This window comes from Pinus tabuliformis, chromosome 6 (assembly GCF_031772625.1).
Source record: "Pinus tabuliformis cultivar Carrire ecotype Pingquan chromosome 6, CPIR1, whole genome shotgun sequence".
Taxonomy (NCBI): domain Eukaryota; kingdom Viridiplantae; phylum Streptophyta; class Pinopsida; order Pinales; family Pinaceae; genus Pinus; species Pinus tabuliformis.
In genome coordinates this window covers 915,991,984-916,016,301 of record NC_142292.1, presented here as the reverse complement: position 1 = coordinate 916,016,301, position 24,318 = coordinate 915,991,984, and the positions used below count along the sequence as shown (strand labels likewise).

Here is a 24,318-nt window from a genome sequence, read left to right as displayed (position 1 = left end):
CCCCTAGAATTGTGTAGTTGTGTCTCCGAGTCTATCTTGAACTGTGCACTTTGCATATTCAACCCTCAAGCCTTTTCCTTGTATTATGGAACTGCGCAATGCGTAGAAGCCCAACCTCCCTTGGCTTCCAAAATTGTGCAGATGCTTCCTCCATTGTCTTTTCCCTTAGCCGGACCCCACTGCCTCTAGAAACTACGCAACTCTATCCTTCAAGCCTCCCTAAGCTGCGCATTGCATAGTCTTAGAGCCCAATATCTCCCCCTACCTTCTAGAACTACGCAATTTCTAGTCATTAGGCCTCTCTCCCCAGTCTGTGACTTGTCTTGGCCTCAGTTCATGGATACGAACGCATCATCTTAGACTAGGGGGTTTTCGGATTGATGTCATCCCATCATGAGTGAATTGCAAGAACAAGTACACTATCAAGTCATGGAGAGATGATGAAGAAGGAGAATAAGGAGGGAAGCATGTCTAAAGACTCTCTTGTAGCTGAACTCACAAGTGGATCAATCAAGAGGAAGAAAAGGGACACACGTTTGTAACTACCATCCAAGACTAAATATCCTTGAAGACATCCAACACTTAGAAGCAATAGTGACTTGACATTGCCACATCACCAAGCAGTCCATGTCAGCAGTGTTAGGTCATGTCATGTCATGAGTGGTCATATGCCACATCACTATTTTGGACCATATGTATTGTATTCAAATTTATTGTGAAGTGGAAGTCTAAGGACACACATGAATATGAAGAGTCATGTAAGTTTAAAAGTCATAGGAAGTTGAACAATCATGAGGGTAGTCAAAGAGTCACAAGGGGGAAGCATCACCCCTTGGTTATATATACCCCCCTCATTATATGAGCAAAGGAATTTTCACCTTTGCTCCTACTACAAGGAATTAGAGAGCGGCTAGTTCTTTGAGGAGCAAGGAGTGGCTTCAATATCCCACTATTGGGGCTAGTGATGTACATTGTAAACATGTGTCTTAGAACTTTTTCTTAATAATAGAAGCCAAGGGAGGTCCTCAACACCTTAGCCACCAGGACTCTGAGAATCTCTGACAAAGAACACCTTGAAAAAGAACAAGAACATCTTATAGAAGTTTTCCTAAAAAATGGATACAACAAATGTCAAGCTGTTAAAGCGATAAACAAAGCAAACACCGGACCTAAGAATAATAAAAATTTTGACAACATTATAGGTAAAGTTAACCTCCCTTACATTCGTGGAACTATTGATAAAATCTCCTGCATCCTAAAAAAGAACATGATTTTGACCACCTTCAAACCTTTAAACACCATCCGAAGTTGCCTCAATTCGGTAAAAGACATAATTGATCCTAAGTGTCATAAGGGTGTCTATTTAATTCCTTGCTTGTGTGGCAAGCCCTATGTAGGTGAAACAGGCAGATCCTTTAACACCAAAATCCAAGAACACTCAACTGATATTAAACATAATAGATCCAAAATATCAGCTTTAGTAGAACATTCTAATAAAACCAAACATCAAATTTGTATTGAAAATACCCACATCTCAGCCAGAAGTGATCACTACTTCATAAGAAAATTCAGAGAAGCAATAGAAATCAGCAAGCATCTTAATAACCTCAACATAGACGACAGATAGACCATAAGTGAGAATTGGATTCACACTTTATCATCCACTCTAACCCCTCCCTAAACATCTTTGGAAATAGTAATAAAAATTTAAGTATAATTATAATTAATTAATCAAAATTAATTAATCATAATGAATTATAAGTTAATAATAAGAGTTTCAACTTAATAATTACATTTATAATTAAAAATAAAAACTAATTATGACTTATTGAATTAATTATAATTTAATATGAAATTGTAATAGTTAAACATTATTTAATATAAATAAATTAATAAATTAAGTATAATTAAAATTTAATTACCAAATTAAGTATAATTAAAATTTAAGCATAATTTAATTAATTATTAAATTAAGTATAATTAGAATTTATTTATTAAATTAAGTATAATTAGAATTTAATTATTAAATTAAGTATAATTAGAATTTAATTATTAAATTGAGTATAATTAGAATTTAATTATTAAATTGAGTATAATTAGAATTTAATTATTAAATTGAGTATAATTAAAATTTAATTATTAAATTGAGTATAATTAAAATTTAATTATTAAATTAAGTATAATTAGAATTTAATTATTAAATTAAGTATAATTAAAAGTTAGGTATAATAATAATAAAAAATTAAGTATAATTGAAAATAAATTAAATGAATTATAAGTTAATAACAAGAGTTTCAACTTATTAATTACATTTATATGTAATAATAAAAAACTAATTCTAACTTATTGAATTAATTATAATTTAATATGAAATTGTTATAATTAAACATTATTTAATATAAATAAATTAATAAATTAATAAAATCAAATATGTTAAAATAAATAATTAAATTCATAATGAATTAGAAACAGTAAAATTTAAATTTAAATTAATACTACTTAAAGTTAATGTCGGTTGTGCATCTCAAACACCTATTTATTGATATGAAGCATAGACTAATCTTCCATAAAATCTTTCTCATCCTGATGATGAACCACTGTTGATGGTTCAAAACATCGATCACAACTACAAACCTAATGCGAGATGAATTCGGAAGAAGATGTACACAAACTTGAAGATCGCAGAAACCTAAAATCTGAGATAGTAGAAGCCTTTTAAGGCCAACACGTTCTTCATGCATGGACTATGAATGTTTGTAAGACTATTCTATGGACGTTTGAATTTCATGTTTTCTTTCACATGCACTAAGATAGTTGAACTATTTCAGATATTTTAGTGCTTATCTTATTAAGAATGTGTTATAATGGTTGTTATTGTTGTCCCATCCTTGTGGACTATTTCGCATGATACTAGATAGATTTTTCCTTGGTTTTTGGTTGTAACGATCGTCGCATTTGTTGTGGACTATGCCGCTAGATGTTAGACTGATCCTTCTGGTTCATGTGTGTCTCTTCCTAGGTGGTACTATTACCTCTCACTTAGAGGCTCACTTTTCTCCCCCCTTTTGCAGTAGAAGAACCTTGACATAGTTTCAACTACACACTCACCAGGAACAACTCCCTTGCTTTTCAAAAACACCATTGCATCACTCTCTTGTGCTGACAACTAGAGCTAAGGAAAATATTTAAGGATTTAGCAACCAAGACTTTATACCGGATGGGATTCCTACGCCAAATGGTGTGAGTTCTTATTGGGAATTCATATTGGGGAGATCCCCTAAATGTTGTTGGGTCCAACACCGTCAACACAAGGAAAGGTTGAAACCACTATCAAACCAGGAAAAACCGATGCTAATGATAGAAAATGAACCAAATAAACAAACGCATGAACCATGCATTCACACCTGAGCTAGGAAATCACACATGCAACATATTGCCTACAAAATCTTCCTACTGAAGCTGTTGATTCAACCTTCTCCTTCCTCTTCTTTTCCTACCTTTGCTTACTTTCTTTCTTCTCTTGGAGCTCTCTCTCTCTCTCTCTCTCTCTCTAACACTATTCTCAAGCCAAAAATAACAAAACCTGAGAACTAGTTCTCTGATCTTTCTTATTATTGATGTCTCCTTTTTCTTCGTTTTCCTTTTCATTTCCTTAACATGCAAATATGTGTCTCTTCACCTCCTTTTTCTCCTATTTTCCTTTATTTTCGTAATTAAATTCCAATTATTGCCTCTTTACCTTTGCCATTTCCTCTTCCAATTTTCGTAGCCATAAATAAACTAAAAGTGGCCCCCAACGTGATGTTCCCCACCATTCAACTTGGAATATGTGTCATGTGACCTTGGTCTTATTTTTCCTTTATTACCTTCATTACATGAAACTTTAACCTGGGGTCGTTACAAACCCCTCTCGCTTAGGGGAACACTGTCCTCAGTGTTCTATGACACTTATGATTAGAAAATCACTAAAAACAAAAACATACTACCTATGGAGCTTTATAACATAGTTCAATGTTGTATTTACAATGACAATCTGTTGAAAGAAAAACAAAACATACCGATTACTAAAGCTTTATAACACAACTCATTACAATATTTACAATAACAACCTCATATAATTATGCACATTTGCTTCAACCAATAAACAAACATATAGTTTATAGAGCTTTATAAATCTAGCTCGATATAATATTCACAATAATATTCTGGGTAGAAAGCCTTCGCAGGTTGGTAAAATAACAAAACACTGCCGATCATGGGACTTACCAAATTCATACATTCACATGTAAAGACCAGTGCAGGGAACATAATGTGGGAGAAAACTTAGAGTAGTTCATAGAAGAAACAAAATGAAATCATTTTGAAACATACCTAGTGTGCAAGGATGTTGTAGTGGGGAATTGAACTTGTAAACAATGGCTTCCATTCCACGTTATCCAACTAATAGACATAGAAAACCCTTATTGTCAACCGAAATCGATTTGCAGAGAAATGGAGGGTGCGAAATGGCAAGAATGGCAACATTGAGTTGTTTTACAAATGACCAAAAACCGAAATGCTCAACTTTGAGGTGGCAGAGTAAATGCAGGAGTGAAGGGTAGACATGCTCAGTAATTGAGTCATATATCGAGAATGCATTAAGAGGTGCCAACTGTATATGGCAAGGTAGTGGAATGTTGATAAGGATGGTTCGTGTATAATAGCCTTGTAATACACGAGAGATCCGTGGAGTCCGGACAATAAACTAGCCAATCAAATCTGTGGAGGAGGGCCAACTAGACTTCCAAATAACCCATAATATTCACGATTAATGCATTCATATAATAAAAAAGCATGCCTAATCTCACAGAGATCACATACACGGGTGCCATAGTCATATCACACGAATGATACCATTTTCCAACGAGAACACATACAAAATCCAACCATATCAACCCCATAATCTCAATTGTTAGATTAAATAATGTTGCCACATTCACATTTCTGATCCTTCTATGAACAAAATCTCATTTGTCCACGAATTTTAACATAGAATTCACATTGGAATGTTTCAAAACCAAGTGTAAGAGTCATATATTATGCAATACACCTGAGTCAAGGTTGCGCAAGACTCGTACAATTTTTAACATGATGGTGGACCTCAAATATCGGTGTAAAGATAGGGTTAGTGTTGAACCACCCATACAAATGACACAAAAAAATGCGAACAAGCATATAAATGTTGTGAAATCACAACCATGAGTTAATAACCTTCAGACACATGGTTTAACATCATAGATACCCTCATAACCCGTGTATAGTCACAACAATATTACAAACCAAATCATTACATCATTATTAATGCAAAATATTAACATTATCACAATGTTCGTTTACGGCCATAAGTGTCTTATATATATATATATATATAACTTCCATGATTTCTCAACCAATACATAACTTTTAGCCTTAGTTCAATACTAGAGGCCCACATAATATAATATATACACATCTTTAAACATTGGTCTATAAGCCAATGATTATCCAATAAAGCATTCTCGTGAGGAAGCCAAACTTGATTTTAAGAGTCGTATCATTATGGCCAACAAATTTCCCTATGAGAAGGGTCCCACCAATTAGGTCTTTAATGGACAATCAAATGTAACTAACCACGTTAAAGAGAACTTAATACACAATGGTTTGTGAATGAGATTAGTGTTGACCATTGTCAACATTGTCCTCTAACTCAAATTTGGTAGAAAACGATTAGTGTTGACCATGGTCAACATTGTCCTCTAACTCAAGTTTGGTAGAAAACGCAGCAGACCCAAACGTAAAGTTATTCAAGGTCGAGACAAAGCTAGATATGCTTTGAACACCATTTTTTCTTGACATTGTACTTAGAGCTGCAATTGACAAAACCATGAAAACCATCCCTTCCACATAGATTTAAATTTAAAACTAAAAAAAATTATATCAATATAATTTAGTAATATTAAAAAAAAACAATTTTTATTAAAATTTAAAAAAAATGACATAATTAAAATCAAATTTGGGAGTCCTTAAATTGAGATTGGCATTATTAATTTTCTCATTCCCATGGAATTGTTTGCAAAAACCATCTTCAAATTATCAACCTTGATGAGGATAAATTTATGGAAATATTAGTAAATAATTTAATCATAAAATAGCCATTTGATAAAGTTAGATCCATGTTATTTTCTAAAACCGTTGTTAATCTCCAAGTGATTCTCCCCTTAAAACAAATTCTAAAAATTAAACAATTAAAACCCCAGACAAGCCATCCAATCCAAGATCGATAGGGTTCAATTTGACGCGTTAAATTAAACCCGACAAGCCATCCTACTTTTCGATAGATAGGGTTCAATTTGACGCGTTACTATTCCATTGAAACTGCGTAATAAGTTGGCTACCAAAGAAGTATATCACTTAGTATCCCAATTTTGCATGCTTTACATTCTTTTCCTGGTTTGCTCTATCTCTGGTAAGGTCTAACTCAGCTGTTGGAGTGTGAGCCAAGTACCCAGTTTTTAAGAAATACAGGCAAGTGGAGGAGCAAATTTAGGTGTACTAAATTTCATTGTAATAGCAGATTTAGGTGTACTATGACTCTGGCATTGGCCTGGTTTCAAAGATATAGAAATCACTTGTAATCAGCCAAATTTTGCATGGAATTGTAGCTACAATTGGACCAATACTCCGCCACAAGCTTTGCGAATAATGATGATTTATTTTCCATAAGTTTTGCAGGTTCATCATATTCTGCAAGTTTGCCTGCAAGAAACCCACGAAAAACATATTAAGGTTCAATCTTTAGTGACTGCATGACTACATTAGAAGAAGAAGAGCATCATTCATTCATACCATCAGAGAGGGTCAAGACCATGTCACTGTCAATGACTGTGGGCACCCTGTGGGCAATTGTTATGACAGTGCAGTTGGAAAATTCGTGTCTGATGACTTTCTGAACAAGTGCATCTGTGGCAGAGTCGATGGAGGCAGTTGCTTCGTCCAGAACCAGAATTCGGTTACGCTTTAGGAGAACACGACCTAAGCACAAGAGTTGCCTTTGACCAGCACTCCAATTCTCCCCTTCGTCACTCACTGTAAAAGGAAACAGATAAATGCATCAGAGGTATGGAGAATACCTAATCACCGTTCTAAGCAAAAGCTCGAGATTTTGTCAGTGCTTACTGAAATTAGTATCTGTAGTTAGACCCAATGTTTTTTAGGGCTAATCGATGAGGGGGGAACCAGATTTTGTTTGCAAAAGAGCCATATTCCTTTATTTCTATTTATTCTCGCTTGACATATGAACATACTGCAGCAAATGAACTCAAAGGACAGAGAAACATGTCTGACCAGAAGAATCAAGTCGGTTCGGTAAATCTTCAAAGGACTTGCCCATTTGACATTTTTGTAACGCCTGATCTTACAAACATTAGAAACCCCTTACAAACATTAGAAACCCCAATAGAAATGAATGCAGATGCTCGTAGACCAAGTTAACATTGCAATTAAATTCATATAAATATTATATACACCTTTTAAATAGGGATGCAAGATTACCCATACTTGATAAATGAGTACATCTAACTGCCAAGGAGATTATAAACATTACCTCCCAAATTTCATGATCTGAGTACAAGCCTAGGGGATCCAAATTACTTCTTATGGTCCCCTTGAATAGGGTTGGCTCTTGAGGAATGATACTAAGCTTTGACCTCAGATCACAAAGACCTATAGAGCAAATGTCCAGGTCATCGATCAGAATTCTTCCTCCAGCTGGTTCAATGAGTCGAAATAAGGCTGAAATAAGAGTCGTTTTACCACTGCCTGTTCGTCCTACCACTCCCACTCTTTTCCCACCCATAAATGTGCAGTTAACACCTTTCAGAACGAGAGGGGCATTAGGGCGGTACCTTATCTGCAAAACAGAGGATTTCCATTGAAGAGATTCAAATATTGTTGGCAACATATAAATACCATTTATTTTTAAATTTACCCCATATATCCATTTCTCCCAGTTTGAATGGTTAGTGTGTCTATGGCCATACCTTCAAGGTTTCTAACTGTATTCTACCTTCACTTGGCCATGAGACAGGAGGTCTGCTGCTTTCTATAATTGCTGGTGGCTCAGATGGCAAGTTCATGTACTGCTTTATACGCTCCACAGAAACAATAAAGTTGGAGAGATTGCATTGCCATTGCACCACAAATACTTGACAAGATGTAAGTGAGAGTGCATATGAGAGAGCAAGACCCGCAAATCCTGCAAATATGGTACATATATATTCTATTACAAATAAAAATGCCAAATGCAGTTGCTAAGGCCTAGGCTATACCTGAAACCAACCATACATTCAATGTGCTCAAAAGAGCTGTTATGCAAAAAACCAAATTATGAGCGTGCTTACCAGGAGTTATGCTACTCGAAGGCAATGAAACGAGTAGAAGAGCTGAAGTGAAAAGGATAATGTTTCCCAGTGATTCCAACCTTAGGATCAACCATTCCATAGCAGCATTGGTGTGAAAGAAAAGACTTGCATCTGTATCAATAAGATTCAAATTCTTTTCCTTGAATCTTTCTACCATGTTAAATGCTCTGATTGTCACTGCACCCAATGCTGTTTCAGCAGCATTGTTCATTACTGGTGCTTTAGTAGTGCCATTGATCCTTGTTAATTCTCTTGCAGAAGCTAGATAATACATCTGTTCATATTGACAGACAAAGAGACAGAATATTAACAGATGTATAATTATCTAAGCAGAAGATGGACATGAATGGAAGGAAACCTTACTTGGATCCATCTAGTGATAAAGAGCACCGGAATGACAACCACCAAAACTTGCCATGTGACTAATGATATGATAAATATCATTCCTATGAGATCAGAGCCTGCAGATAAAACGAAGCTGTAGGCCCAAGCTATGTCTACATCTAACAAACTCATATCTGAAGATGCCTGCAAAATCATAAAAGCTTTTGGTTAGAATCAAGTAAAAGATTTCAAGCCCTAAATTTGAAATTGATTAAAGAGAAACCTCCAAGGAATATTTTCTTACCCGGATTAGAAGTCTTCCTACAGGTGTAGTATCAAAAAAGGCCATGGGTGCCCTGAATATTGAATTGATCATTCCAGAGAAAAAGGCCTTTGAAGCTCGCAAGCTCAACAACACAACAAGCCGAGCTCTCCCATAGACGAAAGCTCCACTAAATAATGAAATGCACGCATATACTCCTACCAAAAGACCACTATCAATATTTGGATTTAGGATTGCTGATGCAAGCCAATAGTTGGATCCTGCTTGGGCAACAACAAATGCTCCTTGTAATATTACAATACAGAAGAAGAGTAATGCCCCTTCTGCTACACGAATATAATCACAGTATTGTTGCAATCCTACATCTCCCGTTTCCTTCTTTTCTTCTGCAATCAATTGCCCTGTGTTAAAGGAAATATCTGCTACACTTTCTTCTCTAACCATTGCACTTTGTGTCCTAGGAGGTTCTAATGGGTTCATGTCAATTTGTTGAGATCCAACTGAAGCAGGATAATTCACTGGGTCAGCAGAAGTCATGGCTTCCTTATGCGCATTAACAAGTTGCTCAAATGTTTGTCCTGCTGTTAATATTTGCTCATAGCTCCCAGCTTCCTTGATTTCTCCATCTTCCATGACCTGTGAAGATAGAAGAAATATGTTACCGTATTCAAAATTCTAGAAGGAAGAGTTATTTGTAAGAAACAATGACATTTCATAAAATGACTTTTCTGATCAAGTCCATAGAAGATAAGTTATGTGCCTACCAGGATTTTATCGACAGCAGGAAGAAATTCCACTTGATGGGTGACTAATACTACTGTTTTCATTGCCAATGCTCCCATCACACAGTCCTGTAAAAATTTAGATTTAGAAGAATCATAGATTCAATCCCTATCTTTAATTGCTTCAGAACTGAAAAAAAAAATTACTCCATTTATGCATATCAAAGAGCAAGAAATCAGATAAGACAAAACCCAAAAAAATTAATTCACAGGACAGAATGATATCTTACATTAAATAGAGTTGAAGCTGTATGAGCATCGACTGCACTGAAGGGATCATCCAATAGATAAATGTCAGCATCGTTATATACTGCTCTAGCCAACTGAATCCTCTGTTTTTGTCCTCCACTCATATTCAATCCTCTCTCCCCAATCTCTGTCATATCTCCATGAGCAAAACTCTCTATATCCTTGTCTAATGCACAAGCTTTTATTGCCTTCTTGTATTGAATTTTGTCCATTGGTTTCCCATAGAGTATGTTATCTCTGACAGTACCACTCTGAATCCAAGCTGTTTGTGCCACGTAAGCAACATTGCCATATACTTCAACCTGCACGTAGTCCAATCAAAAAGTTTATGGAAGAATTTATGTATATAGAAATCAAAAAGGCTGCATTTACAATCTTGTTGAACTATGAAATGGTAACTTTTGCTCAAGAAGAGTAGTTAATGTTCAACTTACATCTCCTGAAATTTTTGGGATTTCTCCAAGAATTGTATATAGCAAAGCAGATTTTCCTGATCCCACTGAGCCACAAATTGCTACCTTTTCTCCAGTTTTAATGTGCAGATTTATTCCCTTCAATGTTGGTTTTGTCAATGAAGATTCTGGATCCCAGCTGAGTATGGCTTGATGAATTTCGATGGTATACTGGGATCCGGCAAGTGCTTTCCTCACAACAGAATCTGGTCTCAGCTCATCATCTTGTAAGAACTTGTCCAGACGATCTAAGGAGACTTTAACCTGAATTAATATAGCCAAAACATCAGGTAGCGTTCTCACTGGATCTTGTATCACACGGAATGTTGCAAGCACTGTAAATATGGTTGTGGCAGTTAACGGTGGATCCCCTATGATAGCACACCCGGCAAAAACTATAGATGCAGTAATGATGGGTGACATCCAGTAGAGTATGGTACCATATGTTCTATTAAACTGTGCTGAAGACAACCATTTGAACTCCACAGCTCGGAGATTTTCTATCAGCTCTTTAAATTTTTCTTCCCATGCTTGTAGTTTGATTATTTTCATACTATTAAGAATTTCAGATGTTATTCTGAGTCTTTCATCCTGTGCAGTCATGAACTCAGCTTGGCACTTCTGGAGGGTTTTGGCCAGAGGTTTGTTTAGAATGAGAGTAAGAATGATGATGAGCAAACCTGGAATAGCTGCCCATCCAACTGTGGCAAAAAGGATGCCAATTGCTACACATATTTGCAAAGGGACGGTCCAACCCCAATGCAGCCACCACGGAAACTCTCCAAAACGATATGCATCTACAGCTATGTAGTTTACAATCTCACCAGTGGCATGTCTTCGTCTTCCTAGACTGGACAGCCGAAGTTGTTTCTGATATACAGCTGCCATCAAGGCCGAACGCATTCGCATACCTGTGCGTCTGGAATTGAAGTACCAATGCCTTTGAGAGAAGGACTCTATGAGCTTAACTGCAAATAAACCTCCAACAAGAATAATTTTTTCATTTTGGAAAGACTGTTCTCTACCTGCTAACTGTACAAAGGACCGCATAAACAGAGGTGCAGAAATTGTTGCTGCTGATCTCATAAATGCAAATACTCCCGTGACTACCATATCTTTCCAGTAGCATTTTGATAATGCTTTGAATATTGTCTGTTTGTTTAATGGGTCTTGGTTTTTCTGAAGATCCCATGCTTCTGCAAATGCCTTTTGAGCTGTGAATGCTTCATCTTCAGAGGGTAAATGCGGTATATCTTTGAGTTCCAATGTTTTTGAATAGCCTAGACGTAGTAAAGGATCCAACCATTTGAAAGTCAGACGGCTCAAAAACCCTGCTTTACTCAATGGAGTAACTTGGATCTCTTCTTCTGCAGTTTCCTTTAACAGGGGATCTGATAAATCCTTAGTGCTGATGAAGGTATGGCATCTAACAGCTTTGATAGCACAGCAAAGTAGAAGAAAACAGTTTACCCATGTAGTAATATCTAGGATTGTTTTAGCTGAGAATGTTTCAGTTGAGAAAACTTTTGCTATAGAGGAAAGGGCTAATAGTGATCCTAAAACAAATTCGATGGTCCACCAGGTAATGGCAACAATGGCTGGTGGTTTCTTGAGATTTAGTTTTAACGAAATAGCTAACACAACCCATGTCAATCCTTGAATGCAGTACAGAATTGACTCCTGCTTTCGCTTATCCAAATTTTCAAATACAATCTGTATTGCAAATCCGAAGTTTGCAAGACCGATAATGGACGATAAAAAAAGGGAAACACTATTTATAGCTGGTCTCTTATCATACATATAAGAATATCTTGAACGATATCCACGAGAAATGATAAGGACTATGAGAAAAATCACGGCAAAACAAAGATTGATTGCAGTTGTAAATAAATTATGCGGGAAAGCAATAAACCATGTGATTGCACTTCCTTGTAAAGAACAATTGTTGAGGCAGTAATTTCCAGGAAGGAAACGGGAGATAAAGGCCCATGAAAGGGTTCCTGCATTAGTTAAAAGTTAGATTATAGAGCTGAAATTTAAGAGACAGATGTTAGAACAATACCCAAATCATCTCAAAAGCTATAAGAGGATTCGCTTTTCATTTGAAATTAGACAGTTTCTTCCACAAATATAAAAAGCAAAAGACAATAATTTTCAAAGCATCCATGACTCGTTTACCATATATATTTTTAGTTAAAGTTTCACTAATACTGCACGCAAGTGGTTTAGATTGAAGACTACTGATGGATGGAGTTTAATTTACTATTTCACAAGAGGTTTGTGGAGTATGGAGTATTTCGATCAGAGAGAAAAACATACCTTTCATAATGGACCAGTCCATGTCTGATAGTCTATTCCCCTTCATAATCAGTGATTTCCTGTAGAAAAGTTGAAAAGTTACTTGGTAAACAAAAGGTTATAGAAGATTCCCAGTTTAAAAGGCAAAAGGAAAGAAGTGCAGCTAAGTAGATTACATAGAAAGACAATAGGAGTATTGGACTGTTATTATTCACACACAGTACAAACCACACCGAAAGTAGGAAGGGAAGGAAGAGAAAGCTATGCAAGCAAGCATAATTGTTAAAACTCACAAGCAGAGACAGGAATGAAACCAATTGAAAACACAATGCTTACTGCAAGCCCTTCTCACCATTAAAGAGATATTATAATAAACTAGGAATTTTTGGAAGGGAGAGAAAGCTGAGCAAACAAGCATACTTGTTGAAACTCACAAGCAGAGACAGGAATGAAACCAATGGAAAACACAATGCTTACTGCAAGCCCTTCTCACCATTAAAGAGATTTTACAATAAACTATGAATTTTCTAGGACTATCTGCTTCTAAAGATATAGAATCATTCCCTTACAAACTATCAACCATATGTTAGAGGGGAGGCCACTACCTCCATACCAGTGATACAGTTATTTAGCAAACTCATATATACCAGCCAGACATTATATAATGGCACCTGAGACATGATGTTCAAGAGTGGATATTTTTATAGCTTCCTACCCACACATACATATATTAACCCAAATCCATTAAGCCTGGATTTATTCACATCTGGGATATTTTTATCCTCTCCAAATCTGTATTTTTTTTTTCCTCATCGTTACTGTTAGTTTCACATACAGTTCTAAATAGAAGGCAGCTATAACTTAACATGCAGTGCTACTGCTTAATATAATGTGACGCATGAATACGCTGAGATTTTATTACTAAACAATTTGCATGTATTTCTAAAGTTTTTCTTGAAGCTTTCTACAAGAACTATTTATTGAGAGCATCATTTGAATATACCAACTGGTCGAAGATCGACTTTCGCCGAGGAAAGTCAATGCGGTGCGCTGGCTTGGCCCTTAAGCAGACGAACAGCCATAATCTCAGGGACTTGCTGGCGAACACCAGCAAATCATTTTAAAGGATAGATCAAGAGACTAAATTTGAAATCTGTTACAGCACCAGACTTTTAGTCCAAACAGCTCTACCATAAATATTGTGGAGTTGACAATCATTTTGTCAGAGCTTCTGGCAATGAGAATTAAGCCTGACTCGAGAATTAATACATAGTCGAGTCTCCAGATGCTATTTGCTGTAGTCATCAGCACTTATGTCAACTAACTTGGAGGCTTCGTTCACGGCGATTACAAGTTCCCGCAGAAAAGTTTAAGCTGTATACATCAATAAGAATCCAAAGGCAAGGTTTTGTTTTTTTCTAATGTTTTAAGCTGATTCCCTCAGCTCATTCAGATGCAGTGTCCTTTCAATCTCTCTCATTTGGTGAGATAACTCTGAGATTCGGCCCCCAAAAAAACAAGATCCAGACTGTAATGATATACTAAATAAGCTAAACAATATATATTTAGTATTTTGACACGGGAAGGATGCATATTATTTGTTTTTAAGCTTTCTAAATTTTAATAAAATATAAAATATAAATATAGACTAAAAGTAAGGTTATATAAATAATTATTGGAAAGATTTATTGTATGTTTTAAAATTGCTTTTGATTGGTTAAGAGTTTGTTTTCCTGGGAAGTAAGGAAACAGGTTAACGGCCCAAGACCCAGAGGTATCTGATAGCAATGAAAGCCTGCCCTCCTTATGGACCAAGTGCTCGTTATTAGAGGTGGCGTGGTTTTCCTTGAATAATGGTGGTGAGTCAGGGTGGAGGGATAACCCCTAGAAATAATGGTTTGACAACTAAGTTATGATAGGTTTTCCCACTCTTTGAAAAAATCAATAATTATTGGAATGATCCATGTTAATGAATCACTAAGAATTTTATAAAAGTTAGGGCAGAAAAACTATATAAATTAAAAATAAGCACATGCTTAAAAAGCTACAAACTATAATTCACTGCATGGTACTTAATTATATGAGAATTTTTTAATTTTATTCATTAATCAATTTAATTAAAAAGATAAACAAGTCATAATTATTTTAGAGATAAATCTCAATCTTTGATTTGTGTATATTATTATAAATATTCTAAAATATTCTGAGGTTAAATTCCTACTATCAAGTGAATAATTATGGATAATTAAATTAAAATTTTATTTGCGCAATCCCAAAATAAACATGGCTATCTATCTAATTATTGGATATTCAAATTATTTTATTATTCTATTTTTGACAAGTTTTGTATTTGGTAGCATAATTTAACTCATAGACAAAATGACATTTTTTTGGCATTTTTTAAATAAATTTTGTCAAAATCTTGTAGAGATTTTTAAGAATCATAAGATTAAGTTGTTTAGTTTGCCAAGTTCAAGTGTCATGGGGATTTTTCAGGGTGCTGAATCTATTTATACATTCAAAAACACATTTTAAACAATAAGAAATCACAATTTCATATTTTGTAAGAAATTAAAATAATGTAAATGTCCATTATCTCACAATTTTTTTGGATAACTTGAATTATGGGATATTCAAATTTCTCCAATTTCCTTGAAGTTGGGTTTCTAGATGAGTTAATTTATATTAAATTATATAGCTTGCATAGGCCTAATGGTTAAAAGCATGTGTTTCCTCCTAAAAAGTGTATAGGAATCAAATCATGACAGGTGGGTCCCTTGTCCCACAAACAAACAAAAAATATCATACACCAATTTGATGTCCAACCAACCTTAAAATTAAATAATAATAATATATATTAACACAATTTTCATTAGACTATCAAAACTCTTAACTTTCTAAGATTAAATCAACTTTACCCTTTAAAAAAACACACACTTTATTATATACCATTTCTAACTGAATTTCAAACCATATTTAATTTTAATTAAATCATAATTAATATTTATTAAAAAAATTTATATTGGCTTTTATTTAATTGTCTTAGATTTGAATCAGTTTTACCCAAATTCCCCTTATTTCATACCATTTTTAGCTAAATTTAAAACAATATTTAATTTCTATTAAACAATAATAGATGTTAAAAAAACAAAAACCATTATATTATACAAACAGTATCGGCTCGACCTGCAATAACGCACAAGACTTTTATATCTCTACGTCTCTACTTTATTGACGGCTGAATTATTATTTTCAAGATGTTGACAGCCAACGGAGAATTTTAGTAGAGCCGTAACTCGCAGAGATTGCATTTGATCCTTAGATCTATATTAAGGGCGTGCATAAAAAAATAATATTAAAGTTGATGGTGTTGTAAGATGTATTTATAGTGTGGAAAATATCGCACAGCTGTCTATGATTTGGCACTTTGCTGATTATATCAGTATAAAGCTTTTTTCATGCTGAAAAGATGTATTTAACGACAGCTTTTCGGACATATAAATTTGTAATATAGTGGAAAATGTGGGTGGAGTCTTGGAGATTGTTTTGGAATTATCTATGCAAGCTTAAAATAAGGTAGGATTAAAGTTAATTTGGTAAGTATTGAAGTAATGTAGTATCGTTGGAAAGTAATAATGGAATGGAAGATATTATTTTTATTTCTATTTTTATCCTATTCTTTGAACTATCAGATATAAAATAAAGTAAAAGTGGTACTCATTCTACATTAATCTATTATAAAATATTTTCAGAAACGTTGGTAATGGTAGAGGATCTATATTCGGAACAGTTGATAATGACAGACTAAATTTTTCATATTTAATTTATTAAAAAAATAATTATAATGATATTTATAAATAAATTAAAGCTTAATTAGTGAAAAATTGCATTTGAGTAAGTAAGATAATAATTATTTTATTAATATCTTTTATATATTAATGTATTAAAAAAATTCAGAACAATGAATAAAGATAAATAGTTTATATTTTTATAATTTTGTTGACTATTAAATTTAAAATAAAATAGAACTGTTATTTTCTATACATGCACTTATTAAAAAATTTATTCTTTTATTTCTTAAAATATATATATTTTTAAACGAAGTAGAGGGATTACTTTGTGCACATTTACCTATTTAAGACATTTCTAGCTTAACAAAGTAGAAGTGTTACTCTCCATACATCAACCTATTATATTTTTATTTTTTAAAATATTTTTTTTCTAAGATTTAGATTTATATTTAAAATAAAGCGGACATTTTTAGGAACAACTGGTATTTCCAGATAGTTTATAATTTTATTTTCTGAAATAATTATTTCCCCAAAATTAAATTTAACATTAACCTATTAAAAAACAAACAATTAGATACATTAGCCCATTAAAGTTTTTTCACACCAAATTTAACATCAACCTATTAAAACAAGACAATTAGCTATTAGCTACATCAACATATTAAAACATTTATATTTATATTTTTTAATATATATATATTTTTAAATAAAGTAGAGGGATTACTTTGTGTACATCTACGTATTTAAGACAATTATATTCCTAATAAAGTAAAAGTGTTACTTTCTATATATCAACCCATTATATATTTATTTTTTAAAATATTCTTTTTCAGAATAGTTAGCTTTAAAATAAAGTAGACATTTTACGGAACGATTGGTATTTGCAGATGGTTTATACTTTTATTTTTTGAAATAATTTTTTCTCGAAGTTAAATTTAACATCAACTTATTAAAAAAATACAATTAGATACATCAACCCATTAAAGTTTTTTTCGGAACAATTATTAAAATCAGATGGTTTATATTTTTATTTTTTTAAATATATATATTTTAATTATATTTAAAATAAAATAGACGTTTTTTAAAAGAATTAGTAATGGCAGATCTTTAATAATTTTATTTTTTTAATTTCTTTTGCCTAATAAAATTTATTATTTATATATATAACCATTACATAAGATTCATCAAAATATTAAAGTTGGATATGTAACCATTTTACTTAACTACTAGAGATAACTCCAATTGACAAGGATATATATATATAATCTCCTTATGTGAGACTTTCATGTACAATGACTAATTTACAAGAGATTCCATCCATAATAATAGGAACTATTCCTTTGATTTCCCTTGAAGTTTTTCTCTCCCACTACCCTGGGCCCACCTATACATAAGTGTAAATAGATATATATTTTAAGGATATAATTTGGAAGCTATAGATAGAAATATTTATAAGGAGATTTGAGTTGGTTTAAAATGTGTGTGTGAGAGATCTTTTTTGGAAGCTATATAAATAAATATTCATAAGGAGATTTGAGTTGGTTTAAAATGTGTGTGTGTGTGTGTTCGTTAGCCTAGGCTTACTAGTTGAACAATCTGTTTACAATTTTTATATCAATGTTCACATGCGCGCGCGCACACACACATAACCAAAAATGAAACTTATATTTTGCTATGTGGAAACATACATTGTGACAACCCAATGGGTCTATTCAAAGAGATATAGTCTTAGTTATTCAAAAAAGACATAATCTTAAGGCATTCCTTTCCTTGTCTTTCTTCATGTCACATATAGACCTGTACTGTATTCATAAAAACATCCTACTATCATTAAGGTTTCTATGAAGTAAAATAAGAAACAATCATTTTCCATAACTTAAAAATGTATCACTATTCCTCCTAGAGCCTAGTCATCCAAGGACTCAATAATTCCAACGCTCCAAGTTGAACTTGTAGAACTTCCTTTGAAAGACAGCATGCCTCAATGTGTAGCTCTCTTATGATATGTTTGGTTTCCAACCATTCCAATTTGCATGTCTTAACTTTGATTTCTTGAATGATATGGTAGAGGTGAGGATCAACGATATCTACCTTGTCATGCATCTAATTTACTGCAAGTTGCAAATCTCTAAATATCTACTATGTTTTTGCTACAAAGTAATATGCGATGAACAATAATGCCCAAAGGGTTGATAACTTACCTTTGTCGTTAGTCCCCCTCCCAAGAAAAAATTGAATGTGCTTCACTTGGTGTTCATTTAAAAATAATAAACCACCTTCCTGTAAATTGGTGATGTCCTTGATTAACATCATCAAAAAATCCCCATGGAGTATTTTCTTTATGAGGAGGAATTCTTGGGTTTTTGGCTTCTCATGTTTGGCTTCCACCTTGTATGCACTGGTAGTCGAATCTATAACTACCATTACAACCTCGGTTGAGATAATCTTATCTTGAGATATTGTCGAATTTCATTCCCACTAGATAGAATGTGTCATAACAACTGAAAAAGTTGGATAGGATGTAACCAATGGATTTGTCATCCATTCTTTATAACAGTCTTGTAAGGATACCTTGTGCCAGGAAGAAGATGAATGACTAAACTTAGATTTTATCATTATCTAGATCTGTCCTGTGTACGAGTAGGAGATAAAAATATGAGTGACCGATTCGTCAATGTTTCTACACATGGAGCACCAATTTGGCCCGATACAGCCTTGCTTTAAACCATTATCCCACGTACGCATCTTATTGGATAGTGCTAGCCATAAGGCTAACTTGAACTTCATCGACTCATTGTGATTCCATAGAGTTTTGCACCACCTTGCAATATCTCTTGTGAATGTTGATCCAAATAGTGCTTAATATCCCATCTTGACAGTGAATTCTCTCGATGTTGGATTCTTTAACCAGATTAGCTTATCCTCATATTCCCTATTGATTTTTATAATGCCACACCCCACGTTTACCCACTTTTACAATCCCTCCAGGTAAATGTGAAGACATAGTGCCACTATGAAATGACCCGACCGCCTAGCTCTAGTTAAGGAAGTGGGGCCTAAAACTGAGACTTTTTTACCACAAATAGACAACCTACAAGGTTTACAGGACACTCTAAGGCCAAAGAATCACCCCAGGTGACCAAACCTTGAGCTAGATAGATTTTCAGTGACCTAGAATCACAACAACACATACAAGCCTACAAGAATGTGGTTATAGGGCTTCAACCGCACACATGACACTGCTTCCATGTAGTTATAGCCCAAAATCCTCAATTTAGAGGGAGCGGTCCCAAGATCTAAGCCACAATTCCAGGCCAACCTCTATACCACTTCCTAGAACTTCCCAAGACTTCCCAAACTGATAAAAGACTTGATGACAATGTTATTCATTCAAAAATTGAACAAGAACTTGACCTAACTATGCCTAACCATGATAGTCATTTTTCCAAACATATGGTGAACATATAAACTACAGGTCATGAATGCATATATGATCATAGGAGTTTGGAACTTATTTGAAAAACTCTAATAAGGTCTAATGTCCTCTCATAATAGTTGCAATAAAACTTGTTATCCCATGCATTCATTAACCATCAAATACTTATCAAATCCCGAACAAGTCATAACTAGAGCACATTACAAATCCATGATTATAACCAACATATAACCAAATTATTAACCATGACATAACAACCATAAAATCACCATAATAATAAGTATAAGTTCTCATAGAATACAATAGGAAAATAACTCTTATTAACTGATGAAAAATCCAACCAAGCCACAGACTTCCACTTACCACCCAACCACACCCAACCATAGATTGGGTTGAACAAAATCTTTCTTTTAGCCGAACATTGGTGTGCCATATTCCAAGCATGAATGTGGGATCTCAAGACATAAACAACTAGGGCTTCCTGGAGATTAAACCACCTCCACCCTCAGGCTACCATGATCTCACCAAAACCGGTCAAGAGATCACGAATCCCAAAACAAGCTTGGATGCCTCAGAGTTTCTTCACCAATACCTTCAGGAATTTTCCTATCTCCACCCACATGTCAAGGGATTCTTGGAGATTAAACCACCTCCACCCCCAACCCTTGGGAATTTTCCTGAGACCACCTCACCTGGTTCCAAAAACTTCCGATAATCCAAGGGTCAACCAGAAAAGAACCCCATCACACCATGGTTATCCATAAATGGAAAGGCAAGGTTGAAACCACTATAAAACTAGGAAAAACCCATGCCAATGACAAAAAATGAACTAAATATAAAAATTCATGTACCATGCATTCACACCTCAACTAGGAAATCACACATGCAACCTGTTACCTGCAAAATATTCCTGTTGAAGTTGCTTGATCCAACCTTCCTTTCTTGTCCTTTCCTTTTCTTTCTTCTGCCTTTTCCTTGTCCTTCCTTTTCCTTCCTTTGCTTGCTTTCTTACTTTCTCCTTTTGGTGCTCTTCTCCCTCTGAAACTAATTCCAAAGAAAAACTGACAAAAAGATGTGAACTGATCCTCAGGAGCCTTTTTATTATTGAGGCCTCTATTTTCTTCAATTTCCTCTATTTTTCTTTCAATTTCCCTCTCATGCAAACTTGTGACCATCCATCTTCTGTTTCTCCTATTTTCTATTATTTTCATAAATAAATGTCAATTAATGACTCTTTTCCTTTGCCAATTTCCTTAGCCCTAAATAAACAGAAGTGACACCCACTAACATGTTTTTCCAAACTTTCAACTTGGAATACGCGTCCCATGACCTTGGTCCTATTCTTTTGCCTTTATTAACTTTATTACACGAGATTTTAACACGAGGTTGTTACAAACCCTTGCCCCTTGGGGGAATACCGTCCTCGGTGTTCTATGACACCTACGAGCAGAAAACCGCTGAAAACAAAACATACTGCATATGGAGTTTTACAACATAGCTTGATGCAGTATTTACAATAAACAATTGTTGAAAACCATGACCAACATAACAAACATGACAATCATATCGCTTATTGGAGCTTTATAACATAGCTCATTGTGGTATTTACAATAACAACCATACATAAATATGTATATATACCAAAACTCCTTTGCCTCAACCAACAAACAATGAAGGATACATATCTCACATATGATATGCCATCTCCCATTTAGCTTCATTGGGCCCAAAGTGCTTCCATGGCACTTTAACTTGCTCTATTGCTCGGTTCTGGAGCATGAGTTGTTTCTTCTAAAATATGCACTGAGGTTTCGGCTGTAATTCTGCTTCTGGGTCCACCTGCAATACAGACCAGTCAATTACATGATCAACATCTTTCACATATCTTTTAAGCAATGAAATATGGAAAACATCATGGAATTTCACTTTCGGAGGCAGTGCAAATCTATAGGCCATTGGTCCAATCCTCTCAAGGATCTTGAAAGGCTTGCAATACTGAGGTTCCAACTTGGCACATGATCCAATCCTCAAGGAGATCTTCTTGGGCTTGAGCGCAAGTACACATGATCCCCAACCTGAAACTCCTTAAATTCCCTGCCTTGATCTACATAACTCTTATGTCTATCATGTGATGCCTTTAGATTATTCTTGATAATTTGCATTTTCCTATTCCATCTTAGCCAACATGTCCAGTCTAATCAATACCCTGTTCACTGAATCACTCCAGCTGATGGGAGTATTACAACTCTGCCCATAAAGTGCCTCAAATAGACTGATCCTCAAGGATTCCTGATACCCATTGTTATACACAGAATATACCAGTGGAAGATACTCTTCCTACTTCCTCTGCTGGTGCATAACATACATCCTTACCATATCCTCCAGAATCTTGTTAAACCTCTCTGTATGTCCATCCGTTTATAGATGATGAGTTGTACTGAAAGCCAACTCTTTCCCCAAACCCAAAATATTTCCAAAACCTGGAAGTGAACTTGGCATCTCTATTAGATACAGTCTTCTTAGGAACACCATGTAGTCTCACTATCTCCCGGATGAAGACCTGAGCTACCTCACTAGCGAAATTAGTAGACTTTCTTGGAATGAAGTGAGCTACCTTGGTCAACCTGTTAACCACAACCATAATGGAATCATGCTGTCTAGATGTCCTTAGCAGACTTGTGATAAAATCCATGGAAATGACCTCCCATTTCCATTCTGAAATTTGAATCAATTGCAATAAACCACCTGGTGCTTATACTTTGCTTTTACTTGTTGAAAATCCAAACACCTTGTGATGAACTCAAATACCTCTTTCTTCAAATTCGACCAATAGTAAATTTTTTTCACAACTGTCAAAGTCTTATATTGCAAGTCTGAATATGGATTGACATGAAATTCCCTCAAGATAAGCTTCTTTAGTTCATTGTTATCCGACACATAGATCCTGTCCCTAAATATCGCTAAACCATCTATCATAAGATGATAATCCACATCTTGATCACTTGTACTTTGTTGATATAACATGTGCTTAAGCCACTAGTACCTGTCATCCTACTTCCCTGCCTGCAACATCCGCTCCTGCAAATCTGTCCCATATGAACTCATAGCTAGAATGTGATTTACTTGCACTCTTCTACTAAGAGCATCTACAACCATGTTCTCCTTACCCTTAATGTACTTGATATCAAATTCAAACTCACTAAGCGTAGCCAACTATTTAGCTTGCCTGACATTCAGATTAGGTTGGTCAAACAAGTATCTCAACCCAGTGTGATCACACATCAAAATAAACCTCCCACCAAGAAGATAGTGCCTCGACATCTTCAATGCATGAATGATCGCTGCCAACTCAATATCATGAATCACATAGCTTTGCTCATGCTCATTGAACTTCCTTAACTCATAGCATGCTGCATGTCCCTCTTGCATTAAGACTCCACCAATTCCCTTCTTGCAAGCATCTGTATACACCACAAACTCTTTATCTGGATATGCAATCTTTAGAACTTGAGAGCTTGTAAGGAACACATTCAACTGCTCAAAACCGATTGCACATTTCTTTTTCCATTCAAACTTCTTTCCTTTCCTCAACAAAGATGTAATAGGATAGGAAATCCATGAGAAGTTCCTGATGAACCACCTGTAGTAACCTGCTAATCCCATGAATGATCTGACCCTCATCCACATTCCTAGGGGCTTCCCATTCCATGATAGCTCTGATCTTTTCCGGATCTAATGTTATGCCTTCCTTGGAAACAACATGTCCCAAGTAATGAACTTTTATCTGAATGAAACTACACTTACTAAGCTTAACATACAACTGATTCTCTCTCAACATTGTTAACATTGCTACTAGGTGCTATGTATGCTCTTCCTCATTCTTAGAATATATCAATATATCATAAATGAACACTATTACAAACTTGTCCAGATAAGGATGCAACACACTATTCATTAAATAGATGAAAGTAGCTAGAGCATTAGTCAAACCAAAAGGAAACACAACAAACTCATAATGACCATACCTAGTCGAGAAATAAGTCTTTTAAATGTCCTCTTCTTTGATGTGTTCCTGATGATATTTTGATCTCAAATCAATCTCTGAGAACACTGATGCTCCTTTTAACTAATCAAACAAGTCATCAATCCGTGGAAAATGATACCTATCATTAGAGGAAATCTTAGCCTAAAAATGGCCATGAAATTTTCACATAATTTCCATGTCATAATGTGTAAACCAATCAAAATATTTTAAATTTAAAAAT

General features: G+C 34.6%; 1 protein-coding gene across 1 annotated transcript; it reads right to left on the bottom strand.

The window, feature by feature from the left end:
* Nucleotides 1–6,357: 6,357 nt before the first annotated feature.
* Nucleotides 6,358–14,290, bottom strand: LOC149261927 (ABC transporter C family member 8-like). The gene is made up of 13 exons (XM_089423070.1): nucleotides 13,830–14,290; nucleotides 12,848–12,906; nucleotides 10,511–12,528; nucleotides 10,058–10,378; nucleotides 9,810–9,896; nucleotides 9,067–9,681; nucleotides 8,802–8,966; nucleotides 8,418–8,712; nucleotides 8,058–8,272; nucleotides 7,622–7,927; nucleotides 7,363–7,426; nucleotides 6,865–7,104; nucleotides 6,358–6,774 (listed from the first exon to the last, which is right to left on the bottom strand). The coding sequence occupies exons 2-13, from the start codon at nucleotides 12,891–12,893 to the stop codon at nucleotides 6,644–6,646; spliced, it is 4,503 nt and encodes a 1,500-aa protein (XP_089279196.1). The 5' UTR covers nucleotides 12,894–12,906; nucleotides 13,830–14,290; the 3' UTR covers nucleotides 6,358–6,643.
* Nucleotides 14,291–24,318: the final 10,028 nt, after the last annotated feature.